At 46.0% G+C, this 18493-nt stretch overlaps 1 protein-coding gene across 4 annotated transcripts; it reads left to right on the forward strand.

Annotated features, from left to right (window-relative positions):
* The first annotated feature begins 1674 nt into the window (after positions 1-1674).
* tbc1d5 (TBC1 domain family, member 5) lies at positions 1675-18321 on the forward strand. Of its 4 annotated transcripts, none has more exons than XM_079749411.1 (23): positions 1675-1770; positions 5401-5453; positions 6108-6223; positions 7414-7471; positions 7852-7960; positions 8382-8471; positions 8605-8679; positions 9177-9244; positions 9349-9451; positions 9768-9856; positions 10037-10087; positions 10444-10513; positions 10835-11007; positions 11331-11473; positions 11906-12012; positions 12721-12806; positions 13007-13347; positions 13950-14012; positions 14638-14849; positions 15476-15575; positions 15867-15946; positions 16261-16554; positions 17132-18321. In XM_079749411.1, exons 3-23 carry the CDS (start codon positions 6127-6129, stop codon positions 17435-17437), a joined length of 2715 nt encoding a protein of 904 aa, XP_079605537.1. In that variant the 5' UTR covers positions 1675-1770; positions 5401-5453; positions 6108-6126; the 3' UTR covers positions 17438-18321. The 4 variants fall into 4 exon arrangements, with proteins under 4 accessions (XP_079605537.1, XP_079605539.1, XP_079605540.1 ...); XM_079749413.1 differs by having other exon boundaries at positions 13956-14012; XM_079749412.1 differs by lacking the exon at positions 1675-1770 and adding an exon at positions 3489-4286.
* Positions 18322-18493: the final 172 nt, after the last annotated feature.

Here is an 18493-nt window from a genome sequence, read left to right on the forward strand (position 1 = left end):
CTCTTTTCTCACAGTTAGCCTTCAAGAGAAAAGCCTTCTTGGTGTTGCATTTGTGTTTCTAATCCCTAGAGAATCTCATAGAATCTGTGGCGGCATAACTGAAAAGGGCAGCATGTCATTGTTGTTTTCCCTGTTTTCCACAGGCTAAGCATTACCACCAGGTGCTGGGTGGCCCGGCGACATTACTAATAGATTTTAGAAAGCACGCTCTCTTGCAAAATATATTTAGAATATGTTTAGCAGAGTGTAAAGTGATGTTTTTGTCAAGAGGTGTTTTCGGAGGGAAGGTAATGTTTTGTATATACCCTCGGATAAGCAGATCTGACAACTAATCGTTGGAAAATAAAGCTATTAAAAACAACTAAACGGTGGTGTTTAGATAAACAGATGTCTGCATCATACAAGACCTCACTGATTGTCGCCATCCTCTGTAGTTCATCTTTGTATCAGTGAGTGTCAGTACAATGGTGATAGTTAGTTTCTGCCCCCTAAAAAAAGTATGTCTCAGAATTGTCTGTGCATTTGTGTCATTGTTTCCAGTCACATGATAGTTTTGCATCTCTGTGTGTCTCCGGTGCATCTGTGTCTCCTCAATCACATGCTTTTTAATGCTTTTGTATATTATTTTCAATAGCTCTTCCTCTTGACTGTTTCTTTAATCGTCTCTCTCTCTCTCTCTCTCTCTCTCTCTCTCTCTCTCTCTCTCTCTCTCTCTCTCTCTCTCTCTCTCTCTCTTTCTCCCTCTCTCTCTCTCATATAGTCTTACACTGCAGCTCTCCCTGAGATGGTGCAGTGTTCAAGCCCCATTTGGTCAAAATGGCTTTTAGCGTAATTCAATATAGCTTTGGTTTTTACTATCATCTGTTACCATGACGATAGCTCTGGTGGGGCCAATGAAAGGCCAAGGAAGCCTCATCATCAGTAATATTAGCTGAAATAATTATGATAATGGTACTCTTGAAAATGTCATGCCTGTGCTGCCGCTGATGGTAATGATGATTATTGTTGCTTTTGTATAGCCCATCACACACACGTGCACGTACGCTCACATATACGCGCGCGCGCACACACACACACACATACACACAAATGGATAAACACAAGCACATATACGCGCACGTACTGACACGTTCACAGTCACGAATGCACGCACTCATACTCACAGTTCAACTTGCCGCTGGATTAGTTATTGCTATAATGCTGCCACCTTCGCTTCATCAAAGTGAATTATATTTCGCAATTATAACATTTAAACCTAACCTAATAGAGGTGCGCTATAAATAAGCGTAGTTTGATGGGACTGATGAGTGCAGTTACTGTCTTGAGATCGTGTTGATTAACATCCGATGTTTTTATTATTACAAAAATGTTTATTGTCTCTTGGTGTTTGCTTCATTAACTAAATCGTTGCGCAGAATCAATGGGTAGGAAAAATTTGCGCGTCGCTTCTAAACGGGTTTAAATGTGTTTATCAAGTTACCCATTTTTATATAAGCTCGGGTTGTGCTGGGCGCTTACTTCCCAACGCGTTGTTAAGAGGACGTTTCTGGCGGGCCTACAACATCTTACAGTGGAATACACCAACAACGACCCATGGTGATCTTATCATCTCCGCGGGCAGAACCTGGTACACACACGCCCCAGAAGGTGCACGCCCCTGTCACGTGAGCCGTCAGCTGTGCTTCAGCACATCCGCCTGACTCGCCTGTGTTTACAAATCAGCAGACACGGCAACACGACGGAATGGCGAGTCCTGCGTGATTCATACAGGTAGCTGGACTTACGGTAGAGGTTAAATCACACTGTGAAATGAAAGGCTGTCTTCTCCTCGTCCGCTGTTGTCATACGTATGTTTACCGGCGTGTGTGTGTTTGACTTTGAGGCTTCGCTTGGCGGTAGGAAGTCTGTCGGAAGTGGCTAGGCCCACGCGACGGCTTGTGCAAGAGCAGCTACAGCTAGCGCTAGCTCGCCGCCTAGCTTTCCATCTTCCCTTCACTCAGGCCAACTATGGCTAACACATTGTCATGTGTCAGTTTAAAAAAGTAATGGCTGCATGAATTGTCTGCCTTTCTGTCTCTGGCACGGTGTCGTGCGATGCACATGGCCTGCTGACAGGCTGACTGGATACAGAGTAGTTGCTGGCGTTATGTCTGCTTACCAAATCCAACAGGGCATCGATAATCCCGTGGTCTGTTTCAATCAATGTCGCTTTGTGTACAGTACACGGCCTGTTTTGACATGTAAGTGCAAGATAATGTTGCCAGAAATGTACTTCATGCAAACGTTGGGTCAGATGGAAATGTTCCGTCCTTCAGTTTAGCCTTCATGCAAAGTGAGTTACAGACGACGGACGAGGTACATTGACTACCGATATTTTAAGTTGAATGCCACTGAAAGCCTTGTCCAATGGTGAGAGTTGACTTTACAACTCCCCCCCCCCCCCCCCCCCTCCAGCTATACAGGACTGCAAGCATCTGCAGACCATAAACTGTAGTTTGAAACCGTATGGAGTAACTTTAGTAGTGTTCTTATTGTATTGATCATAATTGACTTACAATTTCTTTCAGGTGTTTATTTTGTGTACGATGGTCAACACAAGTAATATGTATTTGTATGAAACAGATTTGGTAGTTATTGTAACAATATAACTATATAGTTAGCTATATAGTCTGCCCATGGTGTTGGTCTTGCTTTAGTTGGAGGCCCCTACACAAAGAATTAGCCTCCTGGGACTGATCATGTGACAGTGAAGGCCGCTGAGCAGTAATGTGTGCGGACGTTAAACATGTGAGTTTCTTCTTTGAAAGGAGTGCATTTCTTTTGACTTCAGCGTTCTTCCTCACATAACTACCTAGGAATGGGCAAATATGGCCGAATCCAACATTCCTTTCTCTATGATCTATCAGTGTCATTGTCTTCTGTTTTATTGTAATTTGAATTTGTTGAATTGTAGTGTATTTGAGAAAACATACACTATTTTTAAACCGATATTTATCTAAACTGTGGAAACAATTTGGCGTGTGTTTGGCTTTTTGAGTCAAACCTTATACTGTCATTATTTAGTGCCCATTAGAGAAAAAGATCAATTCACCTCAACAGATCAATTTAGAAGCTTTGCTTTCCCATCGCTATGTCTATTGTACTTGCTGATGGTTGTTTCCCTGAACATAAGGTACTTTGTAATATAGAACTATGGTGGTGTGTGTCACATTATCAGCTGATCAGGGTGCCTATAATATGTTCAGGCCTGCTTGAACCAAATGTGAAAATAAAAAATAAAACACGACAAGAGCTTTACAATGTAGCTGAGGATGGTTCTTTGTGGAATATTTTCGAAGACCTGTTTCTGCTTGTGACACCATATGACAGACTTGAGGTATTGACAGAGTTAGCAGCTCTTTCTGTAAAGAACTGCTACCTTTTCAATGCCTCAAAGTGTGTCACATATTCTAAGAGCAAGAAAGACCATGACCTTCTCTCCTGAACCATTTAGCACGCCACGGCTACTTTGCAAACATTTCCCACAAAGAGGAACCGAGTATAATTGGTGAGGGTTTTCTTCAACTGTTGGTGTGTTTTAAACAAGAAAACATAACAAATTTAGAAGTAAGAACAAAATTCAGTTTAGTCAAATGCATCAGAGACCGTGGGTCTGAAATATGAGCTGTGGCGCTTGGTGGTAAGTCTGCACACTTTGATACAGGTATACGAAGCAGATGGCAATCCATCATTTTATCAGCAGATGGGTGCAGAACTCTGCAGTATTTGTCTATTGATTTATTTATGCCTTTCATTATGTATTGATTTGATTATTTCGTGAAATATTAATGTTTTAAATTATTGAGGTTTCTCCAGGTGACATGCTGTAAATAATGGAGTGGTTAATTTGAGTCTGATTATTGTGTTGCAAAGTTTACGTTGTTTTTTTTTCTCCCATTTCCAGGCGACCAACGCTCTGGCACAGTGCTAATGAAGTCAGCAGCACGCTAGTGGGAGACTAGCTTCAGGTCACACTGGGCTAAAACAGCTAGGCCGCTGCCTACAGTCTTCTATACACATAACACTAGCGGGAGACTAGCTTCAGGCTACGTTGGGCTGATGCAGGAGACAAACGGCAGCCTATGATGGGCTAATGCAGCTACAGTCTTCTATTCGCACACGTCAACAGACACACTCACAAAGATTAACATAATTATAAGCGTTACAGTTTACCAATACCCACTGCTTGCAGAACCTCAATCCAAGATGTATCACACAGACAGCTGAAGTAGGCGATCTTGTGATGGGTGAGGGGAAAACCTTAAGAATGTTTGAATGACGTGCTTATGTGGCTTGTCTTTATCTACTCTATTGAATTTATAAAGCAACTTATCTCCTTTCTGTCAAACCAATGCACGTCTTTGACTGGCATTCACAACAATGAGACAACGTGCAAGACGGCGTACATCATTCCGCTTGTGTCTGTTACAATACCAAATTCATCAAGGATGTTTTATTCCATTTTCTTGTCAATGACGCTTTTAAAATAACCCTTTATCGAGTCTTTCTGTATTTGCGGATTATGTTTAAGATGCTAACAGCAATAATATCCTTTTTTATAAGCATTGGGAAGCAAAGGAATCGGTGACTTAAGAAAGGCATTAGTCTTGGGGAAGAACAGATGTTGCATGAGGAAAACAGGCGCATGCATTATGCATATAAAATTATTCGTATTTTGAAGCGGGCGTGCGGGCTGATTTATCGAGCCGTCTTCCGTTGGCATGGTTAATGGGTTTAAGAGATGCCTTTGTTGTGTCATTTCCATAGTTAATAAAGGCGAGGGTAGACCCTGTGTGTTAAGCCCACGGTGGAGCATAGCGGAGTTCAGTTGGCTTATGAAAGTGTTGACTACTTGGGATGCTCCTTATGGTGGTGTTGAAGAGGGAAATGCTGATGGTTCACCTGACGAGATGTTTTGAGGTTTGGCGGGCCCTTCACCAGCCAATTAAAGTCTTATTAGGCTATTTAACGACTCCTCTAATAACCTATCATCACATTATGATGCTATTCGTCTTTAATGCCTTCCATGAATCACACCTTGTCTGTCGAAAAATATTGACCTCTTTTTAAGTGGTTTGTTTTTGTTTGCAGCTACTTGTGGTTCCTTCTCAGATCCAGCACTCCCTCTCACACACTCTGTATCTGTTGTATTGCTCTTAGATCTCAGTAAGACACGAAAACCTTCTAAAAACACCCCTGCTGTGGGTTTCGAATCCCTTGCAACTGGCAGTGCAGGGCCGCTGCCGTACCACATGATCGTCCACAAGCAGATCCCTTTTTAAAGATCCTATTTTTAACGTGTTTTATTCTTCTGGTTCTGGTATTCTCCTGATTCATGTTTCATGCTCTCTGTTGTTGCAGATAAGAACGGTTCCATCATTCGACTGAGGGGAATCCCAACGCTCTCTCTGACGGTCAGTACTGCGATCGACCGCTGTGTGTTGTGCTGCTAGATTCCGTTGTTTTTCTTTTGAACGGTGGTGGGTGCAGGGGGCTGCCCTCTGTTCAAAATATGTACATTACGATTCCAGCCAAGACTCGCTGAGACCGGTTGTTAGTCTTAAGGGGCCGATCACACGGAACAGTATTGCAAAAGCCGCAAACGCTGCAAATCCGCCTTGGCAGAGCACTTTGTGCGACGCGATGGGAGCGCCTTGAGAGCAAGGCTGCGTGCGCAATTGGGCGTTTCACACTGTTGTAACGATCAAGAAATGGACCCGACAAGACACCCAGCTCTTACGATTTGCTTTCATCTTTAAATAAACTATCCTATCCCGTCGCTGTCAAAACCAGCTTCTCGCCGTTGTCAGACGTAATGTCTTCTCTCTGGTGGACGAGCGGCGATGCTGCGCGGCCAGTGTCACATATTTGACCTTGTGTGCACCGTGAAAAAAGGCCTGAAAAACGTGGTCACAAGAAAGGCGCTCTGCACATGCGTGCTTGTACCATAGAAAGCCAACGGCAAAGTGGGTGTCTGTTCTCTGTGTGATCGGCCCCCATGATGGGCTGCAAATGTCAGCCCCCTTTTTATTGTCTTCTTCTCTTCACACCCTCCCATCTCCTCTCAGGTCCCACTGGGTCGCAGACATGCAGCACCCAAACTTCGAGACCCGCCACCCGCTGCAGACCAGTGAGCAGCAGGAGACGGGCTTTGACCCACTGCACAACTTCAACCAGAACCACAGTACGTCACCTCCGACCTCCACCCCCTCTCCGTCCCTCCCTTATGCTGTCACAGTGGATCTAGGGGTGGAATGCTGATCCAATCCTATCTCCAGCCCACCTCTAAAACCGCTGTCCATTGCAATCCCTGGCTGTGTCTGATGTGGCTAGTACACCATGAAGTACACTTTTTCGGCGTGTCATTGAATCAAGATTCAGTTGGCCGCTTCTGCATTATGGGTATTATGTGTTGCACAATATAGGGAACCAAATTTTAATGCTCAAATTTCAGACAATAGAAAACAGGGAAGCCCAAAATAGTGCACTTTATCTGGCAACTGAGCCAATTGAACACAACCGCTGCCTACTCTGCCTAAACACTGGTTTTACTGTGTCTGTTAACAAGCCCCTGTGTCTTTAAGTCACAAAGAATCTGTCTTCAGTTCTTCTGTGATTGAGGCCTTCACCTCACACTTCACTTTCAGGAGAAAGTGGGAGGGGGAGAGAGAGCGCGAGGGAGGGAAACTGGATGAGTGGAAAATTAGAGGAAGATGAGGAAGACGATGCAGATCTAGAGAGAAATTAGGGGCAGAGATTGAGCTTAACATGTTAAATATGAGTCATAAACTCCAGTTGATGACTCCCATGGGTTTTGTGTGTTATGCGAGTGTGTCTGTGAAGAAGGGCGAGAGATGTTGTCGTGTTGCTGCCTGAGTGTATGATGAGGAAGCGAGAGGGTGAGGGGGAGGGATAAAGTTGTGTTGGCATGTTGTGGAACTGATGAATATTCATGCTGAAGGTCCCCCTAGACCGATCCACTCCTGTAGCTAATGTTGATAGACAGCCCTCCCAATTGTAAGTGTGTTCTCCTGCAGGCCAAATTAGGCCTATTATCACAGATGATGATGATGATGATGACAGGAAGATGTTCTTTTACTTTAACCTGAGAATCTCGGCTGCTTCTCACGGGAAGAGAAAAGCCGAAAAAAGCAGATTGATCAGGATTGGGGAAGTGAAAAGAGTAGAGGACAAAAACTCATTTTGGATTGGAGCGATCTTCATACCGGGCGGACATGTTTCTATTCAGAGCATAAGCCCTCTTAGTTTTCCCTGGTGTGTCAGTGTTTTTTTCCCCCTAGTCACCTGGTAAGCGCATGACCTCCACACGGCGGCTCTGTGCATGTGAACACGAACACTTGTGTCTTCTCACAGGGGGATCTCTGGACAGCAGCACTTACTCCCAGTCCCAGGCGACCTTCCTCTTGTATAGGTGGGTGTCACCAGTAATGCCACGCGAGTCCTGCTCTACAGTGTTTTGTGTTTTAAGCTTTTTCTCATGTGTACTGAAGGGCGCCTCACTACTAAAGACCTTTTTATATAGGAAGCCCTTTCGTTTTAATTAGCTTCAACTTATATATTTTTCCGCTCTGCTTGTATTTTTGCTTTTAGCCCTGTACAGCACTTTGAGATTTGTAATGAAAAGCGCTTTAGATAAAGTTAATCATTATTAACATTATATATGACTGTTTGTTTGGCTTCACCTGACTTGCGTTAGCCAGATAAACTGATACAGCTGCTTTTCATTCTAGCCCGTGGTTTTGTGCGTCATGTGTGTGTCGTGTGTTGTCTGTCGTGTGTGTGTGTGTGCAGGAGAGAGTGGGACGACCTGTTCCTCGACAGTAACTACCTGGCCAGGACGCGGCAGGCTGGCCTCAGCGGTCGTCTCCGCAGCAGCCGCTTCCGCAGTGTGTGCTGGAAGGTAGGGACCCCCCCCCCCTTACCCTAAACACCTCAGAATGACAAGGCCCCTCCTCCTTCGCTCCCCTAAATCCAACCAGCAAGGAGGAAACCTGGGACACATCAAGTAGTTGAGCTGTGACTCCCTGCCTTGAAACTCTTATGTTTTAGATGCCCCACACAGGCTTGGTCTGTATCTGATCAGAAATGATCAGAAATCAATCCAAAAAATCTATTCAATAATACAAAAGCAATATTTAGACACAAACAAAGATGGTTCCGAGAACTGAGACGACAAAATAATATTTGATTTGCTATTCAGTTGAAAATGTAGTCATGTCATAAGGATAGACCTCTCTCTCTCTCTCTTACTGGAGCTCTTTTTTATTTAATGGCATGATACTTGACGGCTTGTACTTATTGTGCGGGGGTCCTCTTCTCAGTTGTATTTGGAGGTGCTTCCTGAAGACAAGGGTGAGTGGATCAACAGAAGCAAGGAGGTGCGTGGCCAGTATGAGAAGATCAAAGAGAAGGTGAGCGCCAGTGGACGGAGTAAAGGTTTGCAATCCAAGATACTGCTGGCGTACTACTGTATGGACAGTGTGCGTCGGTTGAGTCCCTTTCTTATTGTCTGTCCGTTGACTCTCTTATGTGTGTCTCTCTCAGCACATCACCAACCCACGTAAGGCCGCTGGTCAGCAGGACCTGGTGGTAAACAACCCCCTCTCACAAGATGAAGGGGTAAGTGTGTGTGGATTGTTGTCGGGTCGAGTGAACCGGCTCGATATTCAACAGTGGACTAACAAAGACCTTTTCAGTGATTCGGTCCCTGCAAAGCTATCTATAGCTGGCGATACCAGTCTTTTTAGCCTGATGCCGCTGCATCACATGCTGCACCACTTTCCTCTGGCCAGCGTTGTTGTTTTGCTCGGCCCACTTAATCATCAATGGACTCCCAGCGGAAAGGTTCTGGGTTCGTTCACCTTGCTGCGCATTGCTGCTCTTAAGTGGCATGTCCGTCCAAATGCTTCCTGCTCCTTGATGGCCTGTGTCTGTATTTACTGTAACGAGCTTCAGAGGAAAGCATCCATAATGCCTTTAATGAAGACTGGCAAAACGATAACAGACTTCTCCGGGCACTCCTGTGAGATGCAGCTCATTTCAAACACTGCCTCACAGGATGTTTCATCTACGTCACCTCCCATCTCTCTCTCTCCCCCCCGGCTCCCCTCGTCTAGAGCCTGTGGAACAAGTTCTTCCAGGACAAGGAGCTGAGGAGCATGATCCGGCAGGATGTGATGAGAACGTGAGGCTCACTCTGCACACAATGACTTGACGCCAGCCCTTTTGCCGCCTGAGGTGACCATGAGAGTCACCAGATGTGTGTGTGTGTGTGTGTATGTGTTCAAGGTTCCCTGAGATGCGTTATTTCCAGGAGGAGGATGTGAGGACCAAGCTTACAGACATCCTCTTCTGCTACGCCAGGGAGAATGAACAGTTACTGTACAAGCAGGTGGCGTCTCTTTATCGTTATCTAAACGTGTGCTGATTGCTCGGGGGGGGGGGGGAACGGGAACAATGGGGTTTGGTCGATTTCCAAATGAACCAATTGTTGCTAAAGTGAACGTCACAGAATAGATTGGTTAACTCTTTTAGTGCATTTCTTTGTGTCTCTAAACAAATAATTGGCAGGGGGCTATTAGGGGAATTTAAATGTAATAACATGTAATGTTTCAAATGTGACATTACTATTGAGGAGAGACTAAACTTCTCTGTCTCTCTTTGTCTCTACGTCTCTTTCTCGCTGTGTCTCAATCGCTCGACCACAGGGCATGCACGAGTTGCTGGCTCCCATCGTGTTTGTGTTGCACTGCGACCACCAGGCCTTCCAGCACGCCAGTGAGACGGCCAACCCCAGGTAGGGGTCTCTCATCCACGCAGCCCCCTCTCCCCAGCCCAAAGCGCTTTGCTTCTCCCCCGTCTCGCCTAAATATCCCCGTCCACCAAGCCTGTGCTCTGTCGTAAAAGTGCCCAAAATACTTGTGCCCCTCGGGGATGGGGTCGGCCTGATGGTGATGTAGTTATTTTCTGTTCCCAGCGAGGAGATGATGACTCTGCTGGACCCTAACTACCACGAGCACGACGCCTAGTGAGTAGAGCTGTGGATGTCAAGCGCCCAACTCGCCAACATAACGCGCCCGCTCATATTGAGAAATCAAATTAGTCTATAAAAAACCCAAAAGAACATTCGTTTGATTACATTTCTGGCTCTGATCATGTTTCCTCTCCTTGGATTTCGTCCTCCCTCTTTCTTTTCCTCCTTCCTTCCCACTCTCCCATACTGCCTTCTCTTCCTTTCCTCCCTTCTGCCTTCGTCCTCTCCTTCCTTCTTTACCTCCACCCACCCTACTCTCTCCTTCTCCCTCTCTGTATATTCTCCCCTCTGTCCATCTTTCTCTCTCTCTCCCCCCACCCTCCCTTCCCGCTCCGCCCGGGGCTTTTCAGTGCCATGTTTTCCCAGCTGATGGAGACGACGGAACCCTGGTTCTCCAGCTTCGAGAGGCAGATCAGGAAGGTCAGTCTTGTGCACCGATCTGAGAACTCTTAACGTTGTGTACCCAACGCACTGCATGATGAGGGAACATTGCACAGGCGGCATACTAATGCTATTTAATGCTGCCCTCTTCACCATTACTGTATGGAAGGTTAGACCAGTCATAATGATATTGCCTTATACAAAATTGTTATTATTAATGAATGTATATAGCAGCTGCAATACACTCGCCTGGCTTTCATTTTGTGTAGCTTCAAAGTAAATACGAGTAGATTTGTGTACATATCGTGCATTATTGATCGTGTGAGTGTTGTTTTGTGTTTTGGGGGGCGGGGTTTACAGGGGAAGGAAGAGATGCTGACCACCATCCCGTTTGCCCGGCCTCAGGACACCGGCCCCTCTGTTGCCATAGTGACCAAAGTCAACCGCATCCAGGACCAGCTTGTGAAGAAGCACGATGTGGAGCTGCACATGCACGTCAACCGGCTGGAGATCGCCCCCCAGATCTATGGCATGTGAGTCTGTGTGTGGATCTGTGCGTGTTTGTGCATGTATTATTTATTTTTAATGATCTATACAAAAGAATGCCTTTTGGATTGTCGATCCCCAAGGAGATTGTATTAAAGCACATAACCTTGCTAAAATAAAAGACCAGATGTACTTTATACTACCCTGGATGGTACTTTGGCTGTTCCAGCCAAAGAACAGGGCAGTAATGAGAATTAAAAGGGGATAAAAAACTCTTTTTTTTTTAAGAAAGGTGTGTGTTTATACTGAACTATATATCTCCACAGTGTGTGTGTGTTCAGATAGGGTTTCTAATAGTGTGTGTGTGTAGCCGGTGGGTGCGTCTGCTCTTCGGCCGGGAGTTCCCCCTGCAGGACCTGCTGGTGGTGTGGGACGCTCTGTTCGCAGATAGCATCACCCTGGACCTGGTGGACTACATCTTCGTGGCCATGCTGCTCTACATCCGAGACGCGCGTACGTCCCGGGAGACGCCATCTTTAGCCCTCCCTTCATGTCCCCAAAAATTGTGTTGACATTCCTGGCGGTTCACTCGGAACAAATCATCATCAGTTTTACCTGGGTTAAAAAATTAATCCACGTATACATTCAACTCAAATAAAAGTATTTGATGTGCATTATAAGCAAGTACAGAAAGGAAATTTGTATTCATCATTGCGTAATGGGACTATTACATTATAGCTTAATCACGTAAGGCTGTTACGTGATTACTGTTATGTTTTATATTGTTAGTTTGATTTCCTCAAAGGTCTCCCCTTTTGTTCTTGGCAGTATCAAGTGTCAATTGAACCAACTAATACAGGAAGTGTAGGAAGGAAGGAGGAAGTCCAGATTTCCATGCACTACCTGACTTGATTCCGGCGCGTTGTTTCTGTCTCTCTATCTCAGTGATTGCTAGCAACTTCCAGACCTGCCTGGGCCTTCTTATGCACTACCCGCCCATAGGAGACATCCATTCACTGCTCCACAAGGCCCTGTTCCTCCGAGATCCCAAGGTAACCAAACACGCTAACCTCTTGTGAAATGTCACTTCCTTCCTCTTTCCTGTATTTTTTTTCCTTATCTCTTAAGCTGCCCCTCTTTCTTTCTTTCCTTCTTCCCCTGTACACTATCTTACTTACCCTTGACTGTAAAGCATTTTTCGCTGGCACATGCAAAACCATAATATAGAGAAGTTTTAGCAGTGAACGTGTGCAACAACCTATGACCTTGTGCTTTTTCTGTGACATTCTCTTTTTCGTATTTAAGCGTCTTTCGTCTGTAAGATGTCAGTGACAGTTCAGCTCAGATATGGCACAAGCCATCTTCTATTTCTTCTCTACGGTCATTGAACCACACAAACGACAACAACAAAACACCTCCTCTCTCCCTAACCAAGCCCTACTGAACTCCAGCAATCAACCTGTCACACAGCTTCTTATCCCTGTCAGACCTCAGGGAGGACCACTGAATCAAAGTTAATGTCGTTGACCGGGGTCACTGTTGCATAAAGAAACACTCAACAAATACATACCGTCACATCATGGGGTTTCATGCATACTCAGTTTTCTATTATATTGTTCACGAATGCAAACTCTTCCCTGCAGATGACTACATGACTCCTCTTTATAAACAATTAGAGTGGACATCCTATTTAATTGATGGGCCACGTTACAATGAATTGGCTGTGAGGCGACGTGATTAAATCCCCTTGTTCTATGTAGAACAATCCACGGCCCGTCAACTATCAGTTCCAACAGAACCTGGACTACTACAAGACAAGGGGAGCGGACCTGGTCAACAAGACCCGGTAAAGAGAGAGACACACACACACACATTTTGACATGGTCTAGCGGTCAGGGTGTCTGACCCTCAGCAAACAAAGTTCTGCCTACAAATCTGGTTGTCCACAGTTGACCTGTAGTCGTCACCAAGCAACATTCATTTCTTTAATTTTCAATGTTACAACAATTTCCACGATAAACAACTAACTCCCCCCCCCCCCCCCAGCACCCCAGGCGGTGCCAAAGCGCCCCCCCTCAACATCAACAAGGTGTCCAGCAGCCTGCTCAACTTTGGCAGGAAGCTCATCTCCCCGGCCGTCCAGGGCGGCCCCGCCGTCTTCTCGCCCATCAACACCGAGGTGCACTCCTCCTCCTCCTCCTCCTTCACCGCCGCAGGGCCTCCCTCCTCCTTCTCCTCCTCCTCCACCGCCCCGGGGGCCATGCAGCCGCCTCCGCCGCGCCCCCTGGTGGAGACGCTCAGCAGCCAGACCCCGCGGGCGGGCCAGGGGCTGGAGCAGCACCACCGCCTGCTCAAGTCAGAGAGCATGCCCGTGCACCTCAGCAAAGGTGGGTGGGTCGGGGGCGTCTGCCGTCGCGCCGAGCCGGGACGAGATCCCACTCTAACGCAGACGTCGTCGTCTCAAACATTATATTGGGATATATATATATTTTTTTTATATATTGTTTTGATATATCTTTTTTAGATTTTGTTGGGGAGAGTGTATGGAATCATTTTTGTTTCAATAAAATCAAACAGCATAAGAATTTGAGAGAATGTGAACCTATTGAAGCAAGCATAATTTCATCTCAAAAGGAAAGCCCACAGCGTTTTCAGTGCAGCAAGCATGAATTTCGCGTTTAGCCAAAATGGACACCCCGAACATGAACGAGCATTCCTTCCACTTAATAATATCCATGATTAACCTAATCATTTGTTTTGCAAAGTGTCTGTTAACTGGTTCACTGGTGCACACACATGCACTGACCTTTGAGGGAGAAGCCCAGCTGTGCCTCAATGACTCACTTCCCTGATTTGAAAGATTTGCTTTAACCGCATGTGAAAGTTAACAAGCGCATGTGCCATGAGTATTTGAAGATAGTGTGTGTGTGTGTGTGTGTGTGTGTGTGTGTGAGTGAGAGACATTGGACCTGACTCTCCAATGTGTTAGATGTAGTTTCAGGCGACACGTCACAGGAAACTCTCCCAGTTCAGAATTACAATGACACACAAGGTAACTGCTGCCACGGCAACTGTGTGTGTGCGTATATATTGCTATAAATCTATCCATGTTGTCAGTGCTTTTCTCCGCATGAACGCCGTCCTACACGCACACTCTGACCTTGACATTTGCCCATACAGTACAGGCCAAAATCTGTTAGTTGATGGACCGCATGTGATTGCCTACAGTTAAGACTGATCTGTGTGTAGTACTTGGTACTGCCCAGCAGAGGGCCGTGTGGGACATGAGGAAACTGAAGGCATTGATGCAATGATTTCCTTGGGACAGTTTGACGACCATAGAAGTTTATTTAAAGTATTCTTCATAGCTTTTAAGTTGCAGCATCATTCAAAATATTATTTTTACACAATTTAAAATGTGTCTCCATTGGCTTGCTTCACGCTGTCATTGTTTTTTGTGTTATTGTCCAATATTTGATCATGGCCGTCTGCGCTTATTCAGTTCTGTTTGCAAACCGATATTATCCTACCTAAATTAAAACCTCTCATTTATTTATTTGGGGGTGGGCATTTTCATAGGTAAAGCGTCGTCTGTAACAAAAACAACAAAATCCTATTTTTCTTGCACCACTTCAGGCAAACACTTGATCTGTACCTCCCCCTCCCCTCGTCTCCAGGGCAACGGTCCAGGGCGGTGAGCTCCTCCCCCAGCGTGGAGAGCCTGGCCATCGGGGGCCGGGGTCACAGCACGGCCTCCCCGCCCCTCCCGTCCTCCAGGGGGAGCGACGCCAGCGCGGCCTCTCCGCCGCTGTCCGCCAGCAGGAAGGAGTCCTTCTTCAACATCACGCGCTCGCGCTCCCACAGCAAGAGCATGGGCAAGAAGGACAACGTGAGTGGGCCGCTGGTCGCTCTATCTCAATGTCTCTCTTATCATGTTGCTCTATCTCCATGTCTCTACAGTGTCGCTCTCTGAATCTCTATCATGTCGTTCTCTGAATGTCTCTATCCCCATGTCTCTGTCCTGTCACTCAATTCTATGTCTCCCGATCAAGTGGCTCTATATTAATGTCTCTATCATGTCTGCTCTGAATGTCTATCATGTTGCTCTCTGAATGTGTCTCTCTGAATGTCTCTATCATGTGTCTCTCTGAATGTCTCTATCATGTTGCTCTCTCAATGTCTATCATGTTGCTCTCTAAATGTGACCCTCTGAATGTCTCTATCATGTTGCTCTCTCAATGTCTATCATGTTGCTCCATTTTAATGTTGCTCTCTCAATGTCTATCATGTTGCTATATCTTAATGTTGCTCTCTCAATGTCTATCATGTCGCTCTATCTCCATGTATCTCCATCACTGGACTTTTACTTACATCGTTTTCCATTATATTCCACCTTGATTCTTGATTATATTCCACCTCTATTCTTGACTCTAACGCTGTTAATGAACTGTGTGTGACCGTTAACAAGAGCCTGTGCCTTGAGCCTCTGAAGGTGCTTAGTCTGTGTGTCATCAGGAGGAAGATTTGGAGGCCCAGGTGTCCTTCCTACAGGGCCAGATCAACGACCTGGAGGCCATGAGCAAGTACTGTGCCAAGATGATGAACACGCACATCTGTGAGTCTGAGCTACTGCCGCCACTAAACCGTTTAGCCAGAGAGCTGGCTCATCATCGCCCACAAGGTCAACCTCCTCTGTGTCTGAACACCTCATAAAGTAAACCCAACGACAGCAGGGCTTGCCTTGGTACTAGGAGCCAACAAGACATTTTGTATGAGCGCTTGAGCGCTGATTTATTTTTGGGTAACTTATTGGGGATACAATGTGTAATTGCCAACATTAGGAAGAGGATCCCCTTCGCTGGAGTGACTTTTTGGTCTTGGTTCTCTGTGTGTCCACTCTTCCCAGGTAAGATCCAGGACGTGATTCTACAGGAACACATAGAGAAGGAAGATGAGGTGCTGGTGTCCCTGGCCGGACTCAAGCAGGTGTGTGAGTGTGTCTCGCAAGAGTTTAGGCTTTAAAGGAAGAGAACGTTGGAGACCAGAGTGACCACTGGAGAGAGAACATAGCCTAGTGTTGTCTCAGATATTCGGATGAAGGAGAGTCGAGATTATAATGAAAATTGAGAAACAATGAGATTTCATAGTGAGGCTTCTCCTTGAGCAAGACTTCGGTCACAATAGCAAACAGATCGGATCAAAGTGAAAGGTGACTAAAAGAGTTGTCAAGTTCCTCGGCTCCAGCAACACAAGAAGTATTCCTTTGACCACATTTGCGTCTTTCGCCTCTACCCGTCCAGATCAAAGACATCCTCAAGGGGGCGCTGCGCTTCAACCAGAGCCAGCTGGAGGCTGAGGAGAATGAAGAGATCTCCATCGCTGACGACCATTACACCACCACCTCCAACGCCGCCGCCGCCGCCACCGCCGCCGCCACCACCGCCGCCGGCGAACGACCGCCAACCAGCAGTCTACCGGGCCGTGAGTCGGAGCGCGACCGCAGCCTGAGCGTGGAAGACAAAGAGGAAGAGGAGGAGGAAGAAGAGAGGGAGGAGGGGAAGGATCCACAGGTCCACACGCCACAAGAAGAACAGGTTAGACGGGTCAGAATTGTAGTAAAAACAACGCTGTGTTTTTATATAGATATATGGACATTTGTTTTTCACTAATTACTTATGGATTAATGGCAAAATTCCTTATGGTTAATTTGATCTATAAAAGTTACAGATGGGCACAGGAAACCATTTAAGGGGATTTCCTGTCGATCATTGAACAGCCTGATGCGTTACCCTGAAACTGGAGACTTTCACAGACCAGAAATATTTTTTAAAGCTTTTTCTTCACTTAAAAAGAGTGAGAGCCACTTTCAATTCATACATTTTTTGATCAATTCGAGGACCCTCTGCTATACTCCCTTCCTACGCTAAAGGACATTTTAAATTGAGGTTGATTAGGTGTCGCAGTGGAATGAGAAGTCGATAAGGTGACAACGTGTTCACGTTGAGAAGCTTCTCACCGTTTTTCTCAAACTTTGTGCACGTACTGACTAGAACAGCTCTAAAAGGTCTCTTTGCCAACTCTCTGCCTCCTCCTATAATCAATGATCGATGAACTCAAATCAATCAAACCAAACCGTTTTTAAAGGCCGTTACCATACTCTTCCCCCACCAGGTGGCGCCACCAGTAGCTCCAGAGGGGAAGCACTTTGATGACTACATCCTGGTGTCCCAGGAGGGAGACCTGCCGGCGCCGGTCGGGGGCAGCGCCCGGGGGGGGGACATCGGCGGAGGAGGCGGATCCACGCCTCCCGTCAGGAGGGGGCGGGGCGCGGTGCGTCTGGAGCCCGAGGGCGTGGCCGGGGGCTTCCAGGACCCCCTGATCGCCAGTGTGGTCACCTCAGGCTCCTCCAGCCCAGACGAGGGCTCCACCAACAGCAAAGACTCTGACTTCACCATCGTCAACCCCAATGATCTGTGAATCGCCGCGCACTCGGAGGACGATCTCTCCCCTCCCTCGTTCACCCGCGGTAAAGAATGCAACCTTGCACCTGTGGACTAAAGACACTTTCCTAGCTTCGTTAGATCAGCCACTTTGCCATCAATACCTTATAACCTATCCCCCTCTCTCTCGTTGTTCTTTTTATTATTCTCTGACCTGAGGCTGTACTCTATCTACATTTACCTACCGTAGGCCTGTCCTCTCCCTCTATGCTTAGGCTTCCTCTGGCAACCATCTAACCTCACTCATCCCATGACTTTTAACCGTAGCGCCATATTCTGTCAGCAGGGGGCGCCAACAGACCACGTTACTGTGTCTCGATGCCGTTGCGCTCCAAACTTCATGTTTAGAACTGGGAGTCAAAGCTCCCCAGTACTTGCCATAAGCCAACTGTACTAATTGCAAAATCTCTGCCTGTCCCCGAGTGCGGAGACATAGCCAATATTCTGTCTCCGTAATGTCTGTCATTGTATGTGAATGCGAGGGAAGACACTGTATATTGGATTCCGGCCTCTTCTGTCTTTTTCTACCAGTGCCTCAAACTGTTTTTCACTCGACGCAACTAAACCCAATGTTGTTATGTTAACGTTTTCTTTTTGGTTTTGTTTTTTAAGTCTATTTTAAATCCATAGAACCACATTTACGAGTTATAAATGATTAAAATATGTGGTAGGGAATAGGGTTGTCTTCGGGTTTTTTTACATAGATTCCAATAGAAACGTTTTACCTGTTTTACTTTGTTCTGCTATGTTTCTGCTCACCTGCAGTTAGCCATGAAAGAAGGATGCATGGAGAATGGCCCTCTTTGCTTACCATCCAATGTTATTAATTGTAGATCAATAAAAACAACATTGCTCTTGCTATTCCATGTGTACTCTGCTTGGAGAAACGTAATTTTTCCCACTTCTGTGGGTGTCTCAGCCCACAAATCAATGTAAATGATGATCTCTTTGTATGTAGTAATAATTGTAAATTTATGGAAATATATGACATTCCTCGACTTTGTCGAACTCCCACTGCATTGTAGTAAATGTC

Source organism: Pollachius pollachius (genome assembly GCF_949987615.1).
Source record: "Pollachius pollachius genome assembly, chromosome: 13".
Lineage (NCBI taxonomy): Eukaryota > Metazoa > Chordata > Actinopteri > Gadiformes > Gadidae > Pollachius > Pollachius pollachius.